The sequence below is a fragment of the Eretmochelys imbricata genome, chromosome 5 (assembly GCF_965152235.1).
Source record: "Eretmochelys imbricata isolate rEreImb1 chromosome 5, rEreImb1.hap1, whole genome shotgun sequence".
NCBI classification, from domain to species: Eukaryota; Metazoa; Chordata; order Testudines; family Cheloniidae; genus Eretmochelys; species Eretmochelys imbricata.
In genome coordinates this window covers 53,597,516-53,620,260 of record NC_135576.1, presented here as the reverse complement: position 1 = coordinate 53,620,260, position 22,745 = coordinate 53,597,516, and the positions used below count along the sequence as shown (strand labels likewise).

Here is a 22,745-nt window from a genome sequence, read left to right as displayed (position 1 = left end):
AATCTGAAAAGTACACTGCAACAGAATGTTAATTCAGCTTCTTTTTCCTGGTAATCCATTTGATAACCTGGTGTTTGCAATTGACTAACTGAATATTCATTCCACTTCCACAGAGGAAGGTATGTTTTTCATTAAATTATTTTAATTCAGATATTTTGTCGATACTCTGTGTTGAATCCTGATTCCATTCTCATACTAGTTGGTTTCAATGGAAACACTCCTGCAAAGCAAGCAGGATGTAGCCAATTGGGGACAAACAGGCTAAAGACACAAGTGGTAGCACAGCTGTTACCTTGATGCTTTGTTAACATTAGCCCTTGCTTTTTATAATTTTGTTCTTGTTTCAGTATAATTATTCAACATAGTGTAATAAAAAAATGTGTACTTAGCACCATGAAAGTGTGCTAGAAAAAAATGACAGAATATACGCCAAAGTATCCCTGAGCTTTCCATATCATTTTTCAGAACAACATTACAAGGCTATTGGATATGTTCTGTAAGCATAAAAAAATTGTTACTGGGACATTTTTATTAACTCTGGATCTGTGTAATAATAAAGGTTGATTATGATTTTACCTTTTAAATCCTTGGAATTTTAATGAAATTTTTTCCTGCTTTGAATTTCAGTAAGAAGTACTCTGAATATGATGGCCACATAAAATATTTATGAAATCCATCTAGATTATCTTTAAGGTTATAAAACAAACAAACAACACCTGGTTTTTAAGAAGTTCTTTTTTATACGCTAACAAAACAGACATTAATTTTCAATGTAAGAAACATTCCTTTCAAGACTACTTTAAGAGACCATTAAAGTCAAGATATTAAAAAAATTATGCCTAAAAGCAAAGCTCCTAAAACCTTAGTTCAGTGATACTCAGACTTTGGTAGTTCAGGAGCCAAATAAATGATCAGCATTACCCAAAAGAGTCACAGTAGTGTGAATTCATTGTTTCATTTACTATAGTACTATATATTCAAACAGTATGACAGGGGAAATATTTGGATAGATCAGATAATTCTCACAGCAAAATGACTGATCAAATATTCTAATTGGTTAATAATTAAATTACATAGTGTTTAAATAAAATATGCTGCAAAGAACTGCAGGAGGCACGTTAAAGAGCCACTCGTGGTTTGTGGGCCTCAGTCTGAGTATCACTGGCTTAGTTAAAAGTGCAGAGCAACCAGCAGCTGCCACTGAAGTTAATAGGAGTTGCCTGGCGCTCAGCCCTTTTGAAAATCAGGCCACTTATTTAGGCTCCGAACTAAAGTATTAAGAGCTTAATTTTAGTTACAATTTACTCTAAGTCCCCTTTATACTGCTCTTCCCTCTGTTTTTGAAAAACTTGACCTAAGATTGCAAAGTTAGAATTAAAGTTCGCAACTTTAGGGCACAATCCTACAAACACTAAGCTGATGAGATTTTTTTTACTCATGCAAGTACACCTATTGACTACCACCCATGCTAAAGAACAGTATAGTTCTGCCACTTCACTAAAACACATCTCTGGACCTAGCAGACCTTGCAGAATACTGACTGGAGTCAAATCTGCTATTTTTAGCAAGAAAATCAAGAAATTGGCAAAGAACGGTCTTCAGGCACACCAATCTACTGCCCACTTCCTTGATCTGTATCAGTCAATGTTCAGGCATAGTCATGGAAGAAGGACAGCACTGATAAATATCTCCTTCCTGTACACAGATGGGGGAATATGTCTATACTCATCCTCCTGGGTCTGTCTAGAGCATTAGATACTGCTCATCATAGTGTGTTTCTGTCATTAACCTCAGAGATGTAACAAGGTTTGACAGGACAGGTCTGAAATGGGTCCAATCATTCCTTTCCAAATCCTCACAGAGAGGAATCATGGGGAGCTGTTCCTTTATCTCTGGGCCACTCAATTTTGAAAGTCCATAAGACTCAGTCCTCCTCTCCATCCTTTCTAACATCTACACAAAGTCTCTGAGGGGAAGTGAGACATCATGGTCTGACATACAAGCAATATGCAGCAAGTCCTCAGTTCTACATACACTTTGCTTCCAATAGAAATAGCACCATTTTCCTAGCTATCCATCTGCCTGGCCAGGATAAACAACTAGATGACAGAAAGCTGGCTGACCCTGAACCTGGACAAGATGAAGGTGCTTTTGGTGGGAAGATGAAAAATCTCTGAAGATCTAGCAACGTGTTAATTCACCTCCCAGTCAAAGTTCTGCCCTCCAGTTGTCTAATCAGACCAAAGTGTACGTGCCTTTCTGGACTCCAGATACCGATGTCTGGAAAAATTATTACTTCAATCTATGACTAGACAGAAGACTGTTCCCATTCATGTCCTACATGGAACTGCTCACATGATCCAAGCCTTCATGATCTCATGGGTAGACAACTGCAACTCACTCTGAGTCTTTTCATGACTTCAATGGACTTTCATATGCAGTGTTGTTGTTACAGCCCGGTTAATCCCATGATATTAGAGAGACAAGGTGGGTGAGGTAATATATTTTATCTGAACAGTTTCTGTTGGTGAGAGAGGCAAGCTTTAAGTTCACACAGAGCTCTTCTTCAGGTCTGAAAAGCTAAACACACGGTGAAACAGATTAAAATGTGTTACTTACTTGTGCTAAACAATCTGTTTTACCTTGTATTTAGCTTCCGAGACCTGAAGAAGAGCTCTGTGTGAGCTTGAAAGCTTGCCTCTCTCACCAACAGAAACTGGGCTGATAAAAGATAATACTTCACCCACCTTGTCTCTTCAATGAACTTTGAAATATACTCTAGATCTAACTCAAACATTTTAAAAGTTCTGATTAGTCCCAAATGTACCAGCTCTTCAGTAATATTGGCCACTGAAAATACATAACCCAGCTCACTACACTGGCTCCTCACAGAATACTAAGTCAGATTCAAGGCCTTGGCATTAATTTTCAAGATCCTCTGTGCAACTGACCCAAGATATGTCAAAAAATCACCATTCTCTTCACGACAATGATCTCTCTTCACAACTATATTCCTCAGGAACTATGAAGCTGTCAACCTCAGGAAAAGACTAGGCTTTCATGGCAAAAGGGCCAAGACTTTGGAACTCATTACCAGTACCAGAGGACATCTGAATGGTCACAGATCTTCCTGCCTTCAGAACACAGAGTCAAATTAACTTCTTCAGCTATGACTACATCTTAAAATAGAGAAGGAGAAAAAAGATGTGAAGGCATGAAGAGGGAGAGAGAGAAGAGGAGGAGTGTAGCACAGGGGGAGAGAGGAGATAGATAGGTAGATAGATAGATATAGATATAGATATAAATATTTTAAAATAATAATAAAGTACTACCTTTACTGTTTTAGGGGAAGTGGGAGAGAAAACTGGACCTTTGGCCTATTGTGATCTGGTTGTCATCAGATGGGGACCATTCACTTTATAGTTATGTAGAATGAAGATAAATTGAACTATTACAACCATGTTAATTATCTAGCATAGAGAAAGGATCAGATATTACAGCATGCTACACATGTGCATTGAAGCTTATATAGAAATAATGTAGGATATTACTATATGATTGTGAACCTCTTATCCAAATTCCTTATCCCAAATTCCTTATCTGCCTTGCAACTCTATGCTATGCTGATGTGGCTCACAGTCTAGACCAACAGCCAGCATACGAGCAAGAAGATCTCACCCTGGCTTCCACACGCCAGTTATTCTTTGCAATGGGACCTCAACTACCATTCCAGCCATAAGTTCTTTTCAAAAACATTTTTCTGCCACGTTCAGCACCTCTCACTGTAACTGCTCAAGTTCACTGCACCTTTAAAGAGACAGTGCACATCACCTGTTCGTTTAACTGGTGTTAACACACCCTCCACTTCAATACACATCACTTAATTGATTTATTAAAACTAGCACACAGATTTATGTAATACCCAAGTAGAAGGGACAGGAATAGAAAAGGTCACAAACAAACAAACAAAAATAAAACTCTGCTTCTAAGACTAAAGTCCAATTTAACAAACTAGAGTCTTCTGTTCAAAGTAGTTTTCTCATAGGCTTTTTATTGTCTTAGGTCACACCTTGCTTAATTTACATTGGAAACACAATCAAGCCTGCGGAACCATGTTGTAGAACCAGCTGGGCTTAGGCACTGTCCCGGGGTGCAGAACAATTTGTAGAGTGGGGATGCTGAGAACCATTGAACTAACCTGTAAACACAATATATTATGAAAACCACTTGAAGCCAGGGAGTGCAGCAACACCCCCAGCACCTGTAGTTTCAGCACCCATAGCACTGTCTACCAAACACAATTGAGGAACATAGTTCCAGCACATCTGTGTAGTTTTTTTCCATGTTAACCATACTTACATCACACAAGAATATTAATAATCAGTGAGTTACTTTTCCAAGACGCCTTTTAAATAAATCTCATGACAACAATGTATAGGGTGCACAGAGCTGGTTAGGCCAGCTGAGACTCACTGCTATGTACCAGAGAGCCCCTTACCCTCTGGTATTGGGGTGTCACAGACATCCAATTTGCAGGAGACTATTTTGTAAGAAAAAATGCATTTGCTATTTAAAAAGTATGAGGATAAATATGGAAACGATTTAACCTGGAGCAAAAACTAAAATTCATGGGGGTAAATATATTTTGGGCAATAGATGCAGTTAAAGTGCCAAAACAATTTTAGAAATCCCCAGGCCTTCAGCTGGTGCAAATAAATGTAGCTTCACTGAAGTCAATGGAACCATACCAAATTATACCAGCTGATGATCTAGCCCCTAGTTTGAGAGCTGAGGGTGGAGTGGGGGAAGAACTAAAATTAAAGTTCCACACAAGAGGAACCCATAAGCAGCTACAGGAAATAAAGAATGTAGAGTGCATTTATACACTCACACGCATCACAAAACAAACAACATGCCCAAACAGCACGTCATGTAACAATCCATGATTGTGTGGAAATCCTAACTTTGAGGTTTTAGAAGCATATGAATACTGAAAATCAGGACTCGAGAAATAATGCACTAGTAATGCTAAAAATCTCTTTATTAGGAATGGAAGCCCTATCCAAGATGTATGATTCTTGTAAAGCCAATCTAATATGTATATTCCAGATCTTGGAAAATACTGGTCTAAGTAGGCTATTGCAAGTTAGAAGACGTTTTGGAAATCCTCTTAAACAATTGTTCAGTTGGTTTCTTTACAAAACTCAGGGCTTTCCTGAATTAGTTTGTGCTCTTGGGCATCATAGCTGATATGACATGATCAAGAATGTATCTTTATGTTTTTGTGTGACACAAAGTCAGTTGCTGAATTTAAAATATTACAACTATGTTTGACTGTCTTATTTATTTATTTGTTTATAGATTGACCTCCTTGTTCCTACAAAAGTGACTGGCATAATTACTCAAGGAGCTAAAGATTTTGGTCATGTACAGTTTGTGGGCTCTTATAAACTTGCTTACAGTAATGATGGGGAGCACTGGTCCATCTACCAGGATGAAAAACAAAAAAAGGATAAGGTAAGATAATGAGGCAATTGATATTTGGATTGCATTTACAGAAAGTAGTAACCTCAGTGCTGGTAGCCTCCAGGTTAATATGTACTGTCTGTTTTATGTGGATCTATATGGCTAGAGTTCCACAGTTAAAAGTCAAGGTGAATAGAAAGGAATCATATACCACAATGACATTCACTGATACTATAATATCGTACATATCAATGCAATGTGCCAGATCCAAAGCTATTAGATGTGGGACATAAAACTTTACAGTTCTCCATTTATTGAAATTATTTCTCCTTTGAACTCTGCAGTAGAATACACATAAAAAGTAGCTTGTTTGTGTTTTTGAGAACAGCAACCCTGCTAAGATTTTGATAAGCATATGATAAAATGTGCTAGCTATTTTGAAAAAATAAATACTTTTTTTTTTAGTGTGCCTTTGTACCTAATGGTTCTGGGTTGATTTTTCTGGTAATTAATCATTCTAGGATATCAGATACCCACCCATATGCATTAATATTGAATCAGCGGTCTTAATATGCTTTAAAATAAATTAATTCCAGAACTCTTCCTTTTGCAAATGTTAATGGCAGATATTAGAGAAAGGGGTGTTTTAAGGTGTTGAGTGCCATGTAATTTTATATCAACATAATCTAGAGAAAAAAGAATTGACAGGTCAAATTTTAATAATTGTTTCTCTCCATACTACTCCAGGGATATGATCCCCACTATATTAGTCCCGTGAGGTGACAACACTATCAAAGACAAGGAAGATACTCATAAGTCACTCACATTCCTATTTTCTATGCAAGTCTGAGCTTTCAAAATAGTGTGTTTAAAAATTCTTAAAGAGAGTCTTAAACTCAAGTGGTCATCAAAAAAATCATTGTGTGTCTTCTTAATGATCCTTGAAGAGATAATTGTTGTCTTTGTGAGTTTGGTAAGAAAGTTACCTAAGCAATGCAGATAACTAATTAATTCCCCAATCAATATAAATAGTTGATGCTCAAATAGCATCTTATATTAGTAACCAGTTTTAGCAAGGTCACTTGATTCTATATTGGTACATAAAACATATTACTACTCACACAGTAATGGTATTGTAAATTATTATTTTAGATGATTGCATTTAGATGCAAAACATTTGCCAAAGAACATCATAAAAGAAGTTTTTCCATCTTAAGCATTTAGTGAACAAAAATGAACAGGTTTTCACCTTTAAATTGAAACATAAGGTTAGAAGTAATCAAAAAATTTCACCACTATACACATTTTCCTTAAAGTTAAACAAATGAAGACTTTAGACTTTATAAAAGAAATCAGTGTCACAAAGCATATTTCCAGAAATCTTTGTGAGTGGGAAACAGGAGGGAGGGGAGGGGAGAGGAGAGAGGGAAGAGGTAACCAAAGACTCCTGAGTCAGCATTTATTGCCTTGAAAAACCAGGTACCACACATCATTTTGCTTTCACATTGTAAAAAATAATATATTCATATCCCTTAACAAGGTGGTGGTAACCTACTTTTTGAGAAGACATTCCTATGGTAGTTTGCCTTTTAACCAAACTGTTCCCCAGATTACAATCTAGATTCATAGATTCTATCCATCATACTGCAGGAACCACTGTGGTCATCCTGTCTGTCCTCCTGTACAACATAAGCCGTAGAATGTCCCAAAAATAATTGCTGGAGCATATCTTCTAGAAAAAAAAATCTGATCTTGCTTTAAAAATTGTTAGTAATGGAGAATCCACCATGATCCTTGGTAAATTGTTTTAATAGTTAATTACCCTCGTTGTCAAAATTTTAACACTTATTTCCAGCCTGAATTTGTCTAGCTTCAACTTCCAGCCATTGGATGGTGTTATACCTTTCTTTGCTAGATTGAAGAGCCCATTCTCTTTAATTTTATAAAATTCTAGTTTTTTAATCAGAATGTTGTGGAGTCAAACGCCTTTCAGAAGTCTAAGTAAATTACATCAACATTATTGTGTTTATTAACCAAACTTGTATTGTCATCAGAAAAACATATCAGGATAGTTTGACAGAATCTATTTTCCGTAAATCCAAGCTTATTTGCACTTATTACATTATCTTGTCTGGGATTGATGTCAGTCTGACGGACAAGCCTATGATTACCTGGGTGATTCCATTTAGCCTTTTTAACAACTGGCACAACATTAGCTTTCTTCCAGTCTTGTGGATCTTCCCTAGTGCTCCAAGACTCATTAAAATTCAACATTAATTGTCCAGCGAGTGCCTCAGCCTGCTCCTTTAAAACTCAAGTTCACTGGACCTGCTGTTTAAAAATGTGTAACTTTAGAAGCTTCTGTTTAACATCCTACAGTAGATTCACCCACAATTCTCAGTTAAAACTCTTACCACATAGTCTATGCATGGGACAAACAGCAGTAACTAATATTTAGATATATCTTTTTAACATAATATAAAATTCAAACTATATAGAATATTAAAGCAAAATAGACATTATAAAGCTGCATTCGCGAGTCTGTGGAATTGGACCTAGAAATGATAAGTACAGATTTATGGCCAAGGAAGAGGCATTCTCCTTGATGCTTTTTGTGCCTATCATTTATTCGGAGAAAACAGATTTCCTAGGATTTTTTTTCAATTAGTTCAAACTTTTAATTTAATAAAGTAAGCAACCATAAATATAAGCATGTATGCTTTTGTTTTCCAAGCATTGTACGTATAAAAATAATTATAAATATGTTCTAAAATTCAGTAAAGACAAAGACAGGTTTGGAATAATCAAAATGATATGTTGTTATAATTACCATAATTACCATTTTTGCATCAATTTGGAAGTCTGTTCCCCCACAGGTGTTCAAAAGTAGGTTTAGTGATTGATTTATACATACACATTTAATTTCTCTTTTTTTTTATTTCAAATGTTGTTCAGTGTACATTGACTTGACCCTGGAGGCTGCAAACAGCTGAATTAATAGCATGGTCAAATTTTTATTATGGAGTTGTTTACAGAACATACATCGCTTACGGGAATCATTTTTTAAAAATGCAGACAAATGGAAATTATTTATTAAAACATTCTCCTGGGTTATGGATAATTGGAACATAGTTACACTAATGGCCATTTATAGCATATATTTAGGTTCCAAATGGTTAGCAAAATGTCTTATTCTAGCAGTTAAAGTAACTGTTGCCTCAAGGTTTGAATGTTTTCAACAATTGTTGTGTTTCTTTTCAGGGTATTAAATGTTTCCACTTGTATTTATTATTCTTGGAACTTTTTTTTAATAAAAGGAACCATAAGCGTACCTCACACATATCAATTGTATTTTCAGTTTTTGCATTTTATAAAAGAGCTTATGATACAAAATATGGTATATCTATATGGACAGTTTTGCTAACATGGAATTAGTGGTAGCTTGCCTTTTGGGTAGACACACTGATTTCAATTAATTGAAAGGTTCTATTCACTCAGCATGAGTAGGATATCATAATCTGGCCCATATTGTTCTAAGTCTCTCTCTCTCTCTCTCTTTCTCTCTCTCAAATATAATTTGACAGCATTGAGAACAAGATGGCAGATCTCAGTGGTTTTATCCTGTAGTGACTTTCTTTTGCAATAAATTCCAAGGCTCCAGATAATAAAAGCAAAATCTGCCATTGTAGCAATAAAATTGAAAAGGTACTGACAGCTGTGATTATGGATATAATTGGTTGTCAGGTAAAAATAGGAAACAATAATTTCACCTTTCCTGGATGTACCATAAATGTATCCAAAATATCTGACCGTTACCAACATTAGTACTTCATACTCATATTATTTTATAACCTTTGCATTAAAAAAAGGAAATGTCTTCCAGAGACCAAACGACTAATAGCAAAGTACTACATTCATTACAGTGAAAAAGAGAACATACATTCAAGCTTACCCTAACTTTGCTCCTTGGTGTAGTAGCACAGAAAGAGACACCATCAAAAAATACTGAGCAGCACTCGGCGGGTGGGGAGGAGGGGGGAGAGAACAGAAGAGAAAGAGTTTGGAACAAAACCAGAATCCTCCTGAGACTGGGACCAGCTTTTGCAGAAGAACCAATTTTGAGGATGTTCACAGGGTTTGGCCCAAAATGTATAAATATGTTCAAGGATGCTTTACTGCACTAAGCAAAACTTACTGATGTTTCCCTTTTTTCTACCATGGCCTGATAGCTTTATGATAGTCTTGATGTGAACTTATCCTGAGTGGGATAAGATTGCCATATTCTTTGAGAGTCCCCATAGATTTTTGCTTCCCATTACTGGTGATTTGTAACCTCCTGCTATCATTTTTCAGATGCTCAGTTATCTAACTTTTATTTACTATTTCAGGCAATCTACACAGTTCTAATGTCTTCCCCTGCCAACTGGCTTTCCAATGGTCCAATGTCTTAGGAAGAAAAACTAATGCCAGAAAATGGAGGAAAAGGGAACACAGTCTCCAAGGGAGACTACTCTTGAGCCCCAAACAAAATTTGACACTTTATATGATGAATAAATTATAGATCTAAAACCCGTTAAAATATATATACATTCAATGTATATGTAAAGTGCTGATCATCTCCTTTCACATTAAGCCACTTGCAGGATCAGTCTGTAAATTGCCATTGGATCTCATTGCAAATTACACTGATTCCTAGTGGTGTTCACTTCTGACTCTTCATGGATCAAGGTGGTTTTTTACAAGGAAAAACATCAGCTTTTCATATTTACAAATGCTCTATCTGCAGAATATATCTTCAGTAAATCTATAATAAATAAATTAAATGTTTCAAAGAGAAGGAAATGGGGGTTTTTTAGCTTTAGTTTTCAGTGAAGCACACTTTTAAATGGAAAACCTGTGAAAGCAAGAATAGTAACCCCTGCTGCTTCTGTCTGGCTTCTGCCATTTTAACTGCCAGTAATCTCTGTTTAAATCTACACTGAGCTCATCTAGAACTGCAAACTAAAGGGTACTGGAAAAACCGCATATTTAAAAATATGCCTTTCTTAACCATTGTAAGTAGTTAGAATGAAACCTCTGGAATATATTAATGTTTTCCCTGCAGTCAGGAATTACTGAAGCTTAAGCAACCTACGTGTGTGAAGAAAGTGTATTTTAGATTAATGACTGGAGTAAAATAGTCATCTTGTTTTTCTCAGCTAGAGGTCAGTAGCTTACTATATGTCTTATGGCAAGGCCACTTATACCAAGCATGAGCAGATTAATTTTTTTTTAAAATCACATTTTGAATGTGATTTTTAAATTACCTTCCTAGATAACCTAGTAGATAACCTAGACGCAACTGTAATGTCAAATGGCGGTCTAAAGATTGCATTTTTCTTGATAATATGTAAAGGGCCACACTTTTAAAGGAGCCTCAGTTCAGCTTTGAAATTTACACCCAGAATTTGGCGCTGTCAATCCTGATCAGAAATTGCAGGAACAATTAATTGCAGACAGAGATTATAATATTTAAATGTAGGCCCAATTTGTGGGCAAATCAAGTAGTTAGCAATATAAATGGTATAATTTACACTTCTAGTCAATCTCCTTATCAACTGATTGCAGAGGCTAATTGCAAGTGTGAAATGAGATGCTATTATATTTTTTTAAAAAATTGGCCCATTTTTTGTAATAATTTTGCTTAATTTTCTTTCGTCAAATGTATAATTATTTTAATACTCATATTGATAGATTTATCACATTCTCTTTTTGCATAAAATACAGATTATGGACACATTTTAACAATATTTTACACATTTTCAAATTCAGTACTTGATTTGCTTATGTATAGTATAATAGTTAATACCAAAGCTGTGAGAATATTGGAGAACTTTTCAGGCACTCCAGTTTTCGTTTTTCAAAATTCTCCCAGTTTAAAAGTCCAGTGCTTTGTTGATTAGCGACAACAGCAAATGTAAAGCAAAGTTTTTAAAAAAACATTTATTTTCATTTGGCATGTGGTATGGAAAGGGGTATCATATGTTATTAAGCACCAGGTAGTTTTATGCCCAAAATTACTAAAAATATTTAGTCTAGAGAAACAAGAAACGGTATCCTGCTCTAATTATGTTTCTTATTGACAATTCAGGGATGCAGCTCCCACTGTTGTAACTTAAGATATTAACAGTTTCTCCCATTAATCACTAAATGGTCAGATCACATAGTCATGGAGAGGAGATGTGGGCTAAACATTGATAATCATAGAAATGATTATATTTAATTTATTTAAGATTCTTATTATTTGCTAATTGGCTTGTTTTAAGACAACTTCTTCACTGACTACTTTTTCTAATTAACTGATTTAAAACACTTTCTTTGGTTCCCTAGGATTTAGTTAAGATTGTTTATTTGATAAATTGTTTTACGTTATCAGTGATAACCTAGCAGAATCTACCTGTAAACAAAATTATTTTGCACACCCATGAACAGTTTCTATTTTCCTATGAGACATCAAGTCTGGGCTCATAATAATTTGGGGAAATAAGACATTGGTCACAATTTACCAAGAGAAAAGGGCCCTGTCATTTTAGTCACAGGGGTTTTTGCATACCTTCAATTAAGATTGCAATTAAAACCAAGCAAAATCATCACAATTACTAACCATGGCTATTTTATTGTTAAAGAAAGAAAAATACAGCATTAAACAAAACAACACAAATGACTAACTGGTTACTTCTGACAGTGTCTTTCGTGTGCTTCTTTGTGGAGAGCTTTCAACAAAGATTATACTTTCGAGAATTAACCCAGCCTTTGTTGGGGCACTTTTGTCACGGTAAGCCGAAACCAAGGTCTTATTTCCTAAAATTATTATGGGTCCAAATTCTATACCTTGGTAGTGCTTTTGGCTACTTCCGTCTTACTATGATGAAGTCTTGGTTGTCATCTGGGCTGGAAGGTTGCCTTTTATTGTTGCTGCTGTGTGTCTGTTCTCTTCTTTGTCTTCTTAGCTGTCTGTGGAAACTTGTTTGTAGAGATGCACAGGATGAGTTGAGGAGTGCTTGAACAGGGTAGCAGAGAGTGGGAGTGATGGGTGCTCACTTGAGAATTTTATACTCTTCTGCTTCCTATTTTCATAAAATTTCAGTCTTGTTTAGATTCATAGTTGATTGCTGTAATCATTTCACTGGCTCCATGCCTTCATGGGTTGTTTTTGATGATACCTTCAGGTCCTGAATATTCAGTATACTTCATGAATGTTCCGCACACTTCTAATTGCCTTTGTTCTCTTGTGGCTAGAAAGCCTCAGATAATCTTTAAAGTTATCGTTTTAAAAATTGTTTTTATTCAGTCCATTTTCTGAAATATTTCTTCAGTTTTATTAGGGTTTAACAGAAAATGAAATTCTACTTTTAAAAATTCCAAATACTCTTGCTCTTTATATAAAAGTTTTTAGTTAAATAGTCTTTTAAAATTAAATAATTAGCTTAAATAGTTATTAAAGAAGTTTATGATACTTCATAATTTTTGGAAAGTGATGTTTTTGTCTTCCTCAGTTGCGTAAGGGGGTTGCTTATGTAATAATTAATTAATTCCCCATTAAGTTTATGTCCATCACTGGCAATCTTATTGTGCCACCGAAGCTTTTGGCATCCATGTGGATACCGGACGTGTAGTGACATTCCTTGTAGTGGCTTCAGAATTTGTAGGTCTTCCATTCTGATTTGTCCATACCAAGAAAACCACTGAAACTGAACCAGTGCTGGATTCAGCTTTAAATATCCTCATTTCTGGATCTTGTTCTGCCACTTGATATGACGCACCTGATGAAGATGACGAGAATCAAAACCATCAATCCAGTGTTCTTTAGCCTTCCTTAGCATCACTTCAGTACAATAGAGTTCGTATAAGCATAGTTCTCTAGATCTGCAGTTTCATAGCAAGTTTCATGTCACAGTGCCCTGACAGAGGCCACTGAAGGATCTGAAACCATGGCAGCAGCAGGCGCTATACAAGTGTCCACCGCTTTCAGGCATCCTCCATTACTATCTGTGATGCTTCCCAGATATTTGACAGTTGCCACCTGCTCAGTGTCCTGTGCAGACAGGTTAACACTGAGCTCGTTGTAATCTGGAGCTGGAGGCTGCTTCATGGTAATGGCCAGGAGCTTACTTTTATCTGGATTAATAAGCAGATCAAAGAGCTTCTTGCCTGACCAGACTGGCCATCAGCTTCAGCGATTCACCAAACAGCTAGCAATGTCATCAGTGTATTTGACATCTTGAAGTAGAATGGTATTCAGGTCAAGACCACAGGCAGCTGCTCCTCAGCTGATCCATCAATCAATCAGTGCAACATTGAACAATGATGGTAACAGAAGACAGCCTTGTCAAACTCCTTTGGAGATAGGAAACCTCACCATGTATCTGCCATTGACTCAAACACAGCTCTCTGTTCCATTATAGAGCTCTTCTATCAATTATGCTATGAACCTAGGGATTTTGATCCCACAAACTTGCTCAATGCATTGAATCAAAGGCCACAAGGAAGTCTATGAAGTGTTGCACATGCTTTCTGCATTCAGTTGCCTGTCTCAGTGCAGCAGTACTGAGCAGTCCTCTAGTCAGCAGTAGAACAACCAGCTCTAAAGCTGCACTGAGTATCCTGACCTTTGCCTCTAAGTGCATCACTGACTCAAGGTATTAACATTGAAGTGAAGACTTTCTCTGTGACCAGCAACACAGTACTACCTCAGTAGTTGCTATATTCAGCCTTATCACCCTTTTTGAACAGAGGCAGAATATCCTCCTCCTTCCAGTCACTGGGGATTATAGTAGTGCTCCAGGTGGCCCTGGAAGAGCCTATGCAGCCATGGTTCAACAATACTCTCATCTGCCTTCAGCAACTCATGGGTAATGTTACAAACCCCTGGTGCCTACCTAGACTTCAGCTAATGGACTGCAATCCAGATCTCTTCGTTGAAGGAAGGTGGCACTACTACAAATGGAAGAGGGACTGCAGACAACGAACAATTGAGGAGTGTCTTGAAATGATCTTCCTATCAATGTAACTGATCCTCCAGACTCTGGCTGATGCGACCCATCCGGATTCTTTACTGGAGAAGCTGGTGCCACCTTCCCCTGTAAACACTGTGGGGTGCCAACGATGGACTATAAATAGAGTCAGCACCAAAATTTTCTTTTTAGCTAAATTTAATCCAAGCAAGGATGCATTTCCAATAGAGGGTCCATATCAGATATTTTGCTTAGCATGGGAATATTGCAATAGGCAATATATTAACAGCAACCTTGTTTTGGGGACTGATTGTCAGTTTTTAGTCTCTCTTCTTTTCCCAGCATCGTAAATATAATGGTGCCTAGAATGTTTTTTAAAAAATCTTGATTTTTATGACCAAGCCACCACTTTATTCTAATTTAGATTTATACCTGACATGTAATCCAGAAAGGTCTTCTGGGGGGAGTTAGAATTCATGGACACCTGTTTTTTCTGCATATTCACTGACACTCAACCACAAACATTCCCTCCCTCTGCAACTGCCTATTCAAAGGTTGCCTGAGGCTGATGTGCCCCATAAAACAGATACTAGCTCAGAGCTTGAGAATAAAGCATAAACTATTCACAATACATTATTTAGATATAATTCAATTTTTTTCCAGTTTATTTTGTATCTAGACATTTCTTCTAAATTATTAAGTTTTGTCATAAGGTTTAGCTTTTAAAAATATGAGTCATCTTACATTTTCAGTATTTAGATTTGTTGTTTGTGCCATAACAACATTGTTAACTCTACTGAAAATTTCAGTAACTGCTGAAAGCAAGGCAACTTAATTGTATACCCCAGTTATAGATAAAGGACACATTTTACGGTAAAACAACAACATCATTTTATTCAAGCAGAGCATCCCATGCTATATTTTCCAGGTTTTTAGTCTCATTTGAGTAGACTCCAATTATAAAATAAGTTGTCATACTGGACCTTTTTTGCACAATTTTAACAGCTGCTGAGTCCTGTTTTTCAGCTCTGAAGGGCTAGGATACACAGGAGCCAGATACACATTCAGTATACTCGCACATACTCTCTCACATAATTGCATGTGTCCTTGTTAGGGCAGCTGTCTTTCATGTTGTCATATTGTATGCCACTGCCAGATACGTTACATTTCACAAAGGCCAAGTTCTGCTACCGTTACTCACACTAAATAATGCTTTAATCCATAAGGTGCCACACTGATCTCACTTGGACTACTTGCGGAGTAAACTACTCTTCAGCATGAGTAAGAGTGGTAGAATCTGGATAAAAGAACATGAAAAGTTCTTAAATTAAGAAGTTTTAAAAAGTTCACCCACCCATAACAATTAAAGCACTGTATTACAAATTATTTTGTTGAAGTTTTTCTCATGTGGCTGACAGAAAATTTTGAGAGGTAATCAAACGTTGTGGAAGCCAGAACACAATTTGTCTTTCCTTCTTTTTCCCCAATAGAGGGCACAGGTCCTACATCCATTGAAGTCAATAGAAAACTCCTTTTGATTTCAGTGGTCTTTGGCTCACACACAGAGAATGATGTGAAAACAGTGGGAATGTGTCGAGGATGTGTGTAGGATGTTGTTCTGGTTGAAAATTTAAGTTTTTGAATATGTCAAACAGTGGTGCCATAATGGTCAATAGTCATTTGAAACAAACATTGACCAAAATTCTCAAGTTTGGTTGCCAAGAACATAAATCCATAACTGTGCATCTAAATATGATTTTCAGAAGAACTGTACACCCACAACTGCCAAAGAAGTCAGGAGGAGCTGTGGGTACTTGGCATTTCTGTAAATGAGGCCACTTTTTTTTTTTTTTAGGTGCATAAAGTTGGATTTTGTGGTCCAGCGTTCCACACCCAATTTTGAATATTTGGCCTTTGGATCACAAAGGTTGTTGAAGATAACCAAAAGCCATACTTTTGACTGTTAAAGTAGAGTCTTTGGGGATATTTGATAATTAGATGTAAATTTCTTATTCCATCTATATCAGGGATTGGCAACGTTTGGCACGTGACCCACCAGGGTAAGCCCCCGGTGGACTGTGCCGGTTTGTTTACCTGCCATGTCTGCAGGTTAGGCCAATCGCAGCCTCCACTGGCTGCGGTTCGCCGCTCCAGGCCAATGGGGGCTGCGGGAAGCGGCGGCCAGCACATCCCTCGGCCTGCACCGCCTCTCGCTCACAAAAGCTTTATGCTCAAATAAATTTGTTAGACTGAATGCATCAGATGAAGTGAGCTATAGCTCACAAAAGCTTATGCTCAAATAAATTTGTTAGTCTCTAAGATCCCTGATCTATATTCTCAAGGTTTTGTGTTTCGTATTAGTTTAGTTAGGTTGAGGTATAATTTTCCCACAATACATTTTCTATGAGATTATGGCAGCGCTAATGGAACAGCAAAGTAAATTTGCTGTGGGATCATTACCTTTTATGATGGCTTCATCCATAGTTGCTGCCAAAACCTCAGTCATTTAAAGACAAAAATCTTTCCCGAAAGGTATTTGCCTTGGTCCATCTCAACAAATTAATTGCTTGTCAATGGAACTTGAATGAAGATGATCTAAGATGAATTCCAGATTTGCCACACTTTAATGTGAACTAGCAAATCAAAAAATAGCCTTGGAGATGGCTTCTGTATAAGCTGCAAAATGTTCTGCACTCCAGACTTGAACATATTATTTTTGCTCCAAGTACAAGCAAACATGCCAATGAACTAGAAAAAGAACTTCCCGAACTCTTATTTCCCTATTGTTGGTCAATTACACTGTTCTCATCTAATTAAGAATTAGATGTCTTTTTGTTTTAATCTAATGCATCTTTCTTTTACCCCAATTTTGCATGGAGATCTGCATGGGTGGACCTACACACCAGCACAGACCCCTTTGTTTTCAGTGGGCTCCTCATTGGTGCAGGATTCTGCAGGTGCAAAGGTCCTTTCAGGATCAGACCTATAGTTCATTTTACCTTGTAATCTACATCTTCCACAGTAAAAAAACTAATTTTTTCATCAGCTCTGTGGTGTGAAATTTTTGCAGTGTTTTTTATACTTGATAACCATCAGTGCTGGGTAAAATATCTTGAAATTTCAACCAATATTTTGCAGAAAACTTTTTTAAAATTGCAAGAAAATATTATTTTTCGTCTGTCTTCTATCATTGTTAGCTTATTTAATTCTTCAGTAGGGAGCAAAACTATAGGAGTAATGCTAGTACCATTGTTAGCTATAGCTTGAAAGTTTTGAGGCCTTTTTTGCCACAGTGCAACATTTGTTCATCAAGCTTGCCTTATACCATGTTACAATGCCACGAAAGAAACTTAAAGTCAGAAGCAATCTTGTTATCCCAACGCTCTAGCTGATTTATCTAATCAATACTGCATTCAGTCTATGAATGGTTTCCTATGATAAATATATTTTTCATAACCCTTAGTGTTGTTTTCTCAGTAGTCTGTCTCTCTAGTCTAATGTAATCTATTTTAGCTACACATGCACTTGTAATGTGCCTATCTCTATAGTAACTAGGTTCCACTTTATAAGGCAAATTTATCTTCCATGAAGAGGATGGAAGGGAAGTTTACCATTCAAGTTTATCATTTATCATATCAAGTTTATCTGTTTGCCAGAAGCTGGGAATGGGCGACAGGGGATGGATCACTTGATGATTACTTGTTCTGTTCATTCTCTCTAGGGCACCTGACCTTGGGCACTGTCAGGAGACAGGGTACTGGGCTAGATGAACCTTTGGTTTGACCCAGTATGGCCATTCTTAGGTATTCAAGGTGCCAGATTGATAGAACTTCAAAAAGATGTTTTATGTTCAAGGGATATATACAGCATGGAAAGCAGTGTAGATTTTCTTATGCTATTTTGTAAATATTTTGCATGAACAGACCACGTTTAGGGCTGAGAGGGTAGTTTAGTCCCCCAGGCATTCAGTCTTTGGCATCTCTGTTAAAACTTCTTGTGCATACTACCGCGGTTAAGTTAACTTAAGTTACACTACTCCAGTTACGTGAATAACGTAACTGGAATCGATGTGGCTTAGGTCAACTTAGGTGTCTACACTGCACTGTGTCAATAGGAAATGCTCTCCCATTGACTTTCATTACTCTTCTCAAAGAGGTGGAGTACCGGAATTGACCAGAAAGCGCTCTACTGTCGATTTAGGGGGTCTTCACTAGACACACTAAATCAACACATGCTGCATCCATTGCAGCAAAGCCAATCTATCTGTAAGTGTAGACATGGCCTGAGTGCAAGTTGTCGTAGGAGTACCTGTCCAGTAGGAATAGAACTAAAACCACTATTTCATTTTTTATAGGACACTGAAAAGCCAATAGATATTGCTTTTCAACCTTTTGCCCGGTGTTCAGGTGAACACAAAAAGAGAATTTGTCAAAGTTTGAAGGGAATGAAGAACTTCAAAATATGCTGAAAATTCCCTCTCAAAATATCTTTCTCATCTTGCCAACAAAAAAAACAATCTTTAAAATGAAATTGTGGCTATTGTGACTTAAGAAAAAATACTACAGCGCTTTAACACAAACTAGAGACAATATATTGATTTATATATTGTTTTACCCTAGCTCAAAACAAAACAAAACAGAAACCCATCATATGTGAGCTGCACAGTATTCAGACTTTTTGACTCAGTCATAGCTTTTTTCACTAACCAATACCATTTTTTTCATTTCCTGACCGTTCTTTGACAGTAGAAGTTGAGATTTTGATCAACAGTGAATTTACAGCAAAATGGGTTGTATGTCCAAGATGTACTCACTAGTGATGAAATAAAATATCAACCCCTCTTCAGTAATGTCCTACTGTGTGAAACAATATGATTTAGCAAATTTATCTCAACATCCAATGTATGCCAAAAATGCTAAGTCAAAAAGGTATTTAATTTTAAAATGTTAGTAATTTTGATACAATTTTAGAGCAAGGCTGCAGATATTGGTTATGCAGCAGATTACCCCATGGGTAAGATCAGTCAACTGACTGAAGTTAATATCAAGACTCCCATTGATTTCAGTGGCTCTATGATTTCACCCATGGAGTGGACTGAAATATTTGCTTGATGTTTCAGTCTTATTTTTGCAGTTTAATATTAGGTGGATGAGAAAAAGGGCTGGGGGGAATTCAGGATGGGATTTTCAAAAGAGCCTAGGTGAATTCAGAGCTCAAGTACTATGTTGAGTCAATGGGACTTGTGTTCCTAAATCACTAAGGCACTTTTAAAAATCCCACCCTCCATGGCTAGCATTTAGCATTTGAACCCTAATATAAAGAGAAAAACCGCAATATAAAAAGAAAAAATGTGTGAAATATTTTAAACGTAATAGGAATTTTGTTATTAAATGTAATGGGAGCAGGATCAAGTTCTGTCAGAGTATCCTTGTATTTGAAAAGAATGATTAACGTGCACCTATCTTGAATGCAAGTTGAAACTTTTAAAATGATTACTAATAACTAATGATTAATGAGATGACTAGGCTAACCAGAGGGATGGATAATCCAACAGTCAGGATGCTAACCTCGTACTTCGTAAAGCCAGGTTCAATTCTCGGCACTGCCACAGACTCTTGTGTGACCTTAGGGCCATCGTTTAAAGGTATTTAAGTACCTAAACATACAGGTGGGAATTTAGTAGGATTTTCAGAAGTGCCCAGCACCTAACTCCTATTGATTTCAATGGGAGTAGGTACCTAGGTGCTTCTGAAAATCCTACTAAATGCCCACCTATATCTTTAGGTGCCTAAATACCTTTAAAATCTAGCCCTTAGTCCAGAGGTGGGCAAACTGGCCTGCGGGACCATCCTGCTTGGCCCTTGAGCTCCCGGTCGGGGAGGCTAGCCCCCTGACCCTCCCCCGCAGCCTCAGCTCGCCACCCTCCCCCGCAGCCTCAGATCGCTATGTTGCCAGCGCTCTGGGCAAGTGGGCTGCAAACTCCTGCTGGGCATCACGGCTGCAAGAGCCGACAGGTGTAGTGTATTAAATTGCTCCCAGTAGGAATGTGCTACTCACGGAGCATCAGGACTGGCAGCCGTAAGTAGTACACCGAAAGCAGTCCATTCCAACAGGGAGCAATTTAATACACTACACCTGCCCTCCATACAGTTTCGGAACCCTGATGTTGCCCTCAGGCCAAAAGGTTTGCCCACCCCTGCCTTAGTCTCTATCTGCTGTTTCCCATCTGTGAAATGGGGAGGATAGTACTTCCCTGCCTTACAGAGGTGTTGTGAGGATAAATATATTATAGATTGTGAAACCCTCAATTATGGTAGAGGTGACCATGTAAGTACCGTAAATAGAAATAAATATAACAATGGCTCATCCTGTAGATGGCTAAAGGTCAAATTTATCCCTGGAGTTAGTTAGCTCATTTCCCACTGACTTAACTGGTAGTTTCACCTTCTTACTTCATTTGTGAATTTGGGGTAAACTTTCACCCTGCAATATTACTAAATTTTAATCCCTATTATCAAATTTCTCTTCTATACCTTGACTCAGTCCCCTCAGAAAGAACCAAGAGGCTCTTGACTCAAAAGGCCAAGTGACAAGACTTTAATAACTTCAGATACAGTTAAATTCTCCCATCAAAGCATTTTAAACCTGCCTCTCACAGTCCTCCTCCTGTTACTCAGCCCCAGGCTTGGTCCACCTTCTGCCTCTTCCCCTTGCCTTTGCCCTCCTTGCCTCTCCTACTTCTATGTCTATATTTCTGTATTCCTTCAGCCTCTGGACATGTTTTCTTATAAGTTTCCTGCTCTTTACAGAACACAGTTACAGTTACAGTAAAGGGTGTCACAGAGCACATGTGCAGGATTGGAACATGTTAGCAGGAACACATACAGTGTGAACTTTAAGTTGGAATTGGGTTTGGTTTGTCTTCTGATTTTTGAACTATTGCGTTTGGCAATGCTGGCATTTGCCCGTTGGGCTGTACTACATCAGATTGCTGCATCACTTCTTGGGGTCCAGCCCCAGCTAGCCAGAGGTTCTGAAACTGTGGTTGATGAAATACTAGTGGCCCATGGAACAATTATAGTGGTCCACAAAGAGTTGGTTGGTCACATGATGCTGGTTCTCTACCTTATGTCCAACTGCGAAATCACATTCAAAGATGCTAGAAATACATTGCTTTCTTAATATTAATTTTTCATGTAGGCAATTGTAGTGCTGTAGTGGCCAGAGGGACATTATGAATAGGAAGAGAGAGGGTCCAGCAATTGCAAGTAGGAGGGCAGAAAGTCCACACAATGGAAAATGTTTGTGAAGCCTTGCTCTAAGCAAAGCTAATGCAGTCATGCAACACTCCCCAGTTGGCAAATTGACAATTATTTCAGCATGACATGTTTTCTGTTTCTGGTATCCGCGATAATTATAAAAAGCATTTTCCTGAATCTCAAAGGCGACAGTAAACTTACTAAAATACTGTTATATTAATTAATACTGTTATATCAACTAATTAATTCATTAAACTGTATTATTTATGCAATTATTGACCCGGTTCTTTTTGGAGACCTTTTTAAGCCTTGCAAGGAGTAGCTCCTAGCTGAGAAAAAGACCGTGCTGCAGTACTGGGAAATTGTCCTTTCATCAACTCTTTTTCTTCCATGAGCTAGTATTCACCAAGGGCAATACAGGCAAAAATAATAATTTTTATTTCTTGCGTTCTAGGTTTTTCAGGGAAATTTTGACAATGACACACACAGAAAGAATGTCATTGACCCACCAATCTATGCACGGCACATAAGGATCCTCCCTTGGTCATGGTATGGCAGGATCACTTTACGGTCAGAGCTGTTGGGCTGCACAGAAGAGGACTGAAGAGCATCTCTGTCTGACAACACAATTCTCTATATTCCTAAAAGTATCTCTGTAGAAGAAACTGCAAAACCTGTAGGAAGTTGAATGGGTTTTTCATGAAAAAGTGCTCACTTTTTGGTAGGCCGCTAACTGTCTTTTGTAAGGAGGTCTAAGCCTGCCCTTTAAAGGATCCAACCTGATTCTGCCCTTTAAATCTGTTACAGTATTGTCCCGCTGGCTGTGCAATTACCTTTCTCGTTTTCTTCTGAGTTGTTCACACTAGTTGAAGTGTGTTAGGGAAAGAACAGCAGCATCCTTTTTACAAGGAAGGAGAAACGGCATGAAAAAGATCATTTGCAGCTTTAGAAACACTGGGCTGACACATTGTTTGCAAATCGCACTGTCATCTTACTTGCAAAAAGAGATACTGCAGCTTTTAGCAAT

At 37.4% G+C, this 22,745-nt stretch overlaps 1 protein-coding gene across 1 annotated transcript in view; it reads left to right on the top strand.

Annotated features, from left to right (window-relative positions):
- EDIL3 (EGF like and discoidin domains 3) overlaps window positions 1–22,322 on the top strand; it is a 385,232-nt gene extending 362,910 nt beyond the window's left edge. Inside the window, exons 10-11 of the mRNA XM_077816328.1 lie at window positions 5,362–5,517; window positions 22,173–22,322. Of these exons, the coding sequence (XP_077672454.1) occupies window positions 5,362–5,517; window positions 22,173–22,322 (306 nt within the window). The remainder of the gene's footprint in view (window positions 1–5,361; window positions 5,518–22,172) is intronic.
- The last annotated feature ends 423 nt before the right edge of the window (window positions 22,323–22,745 follow it).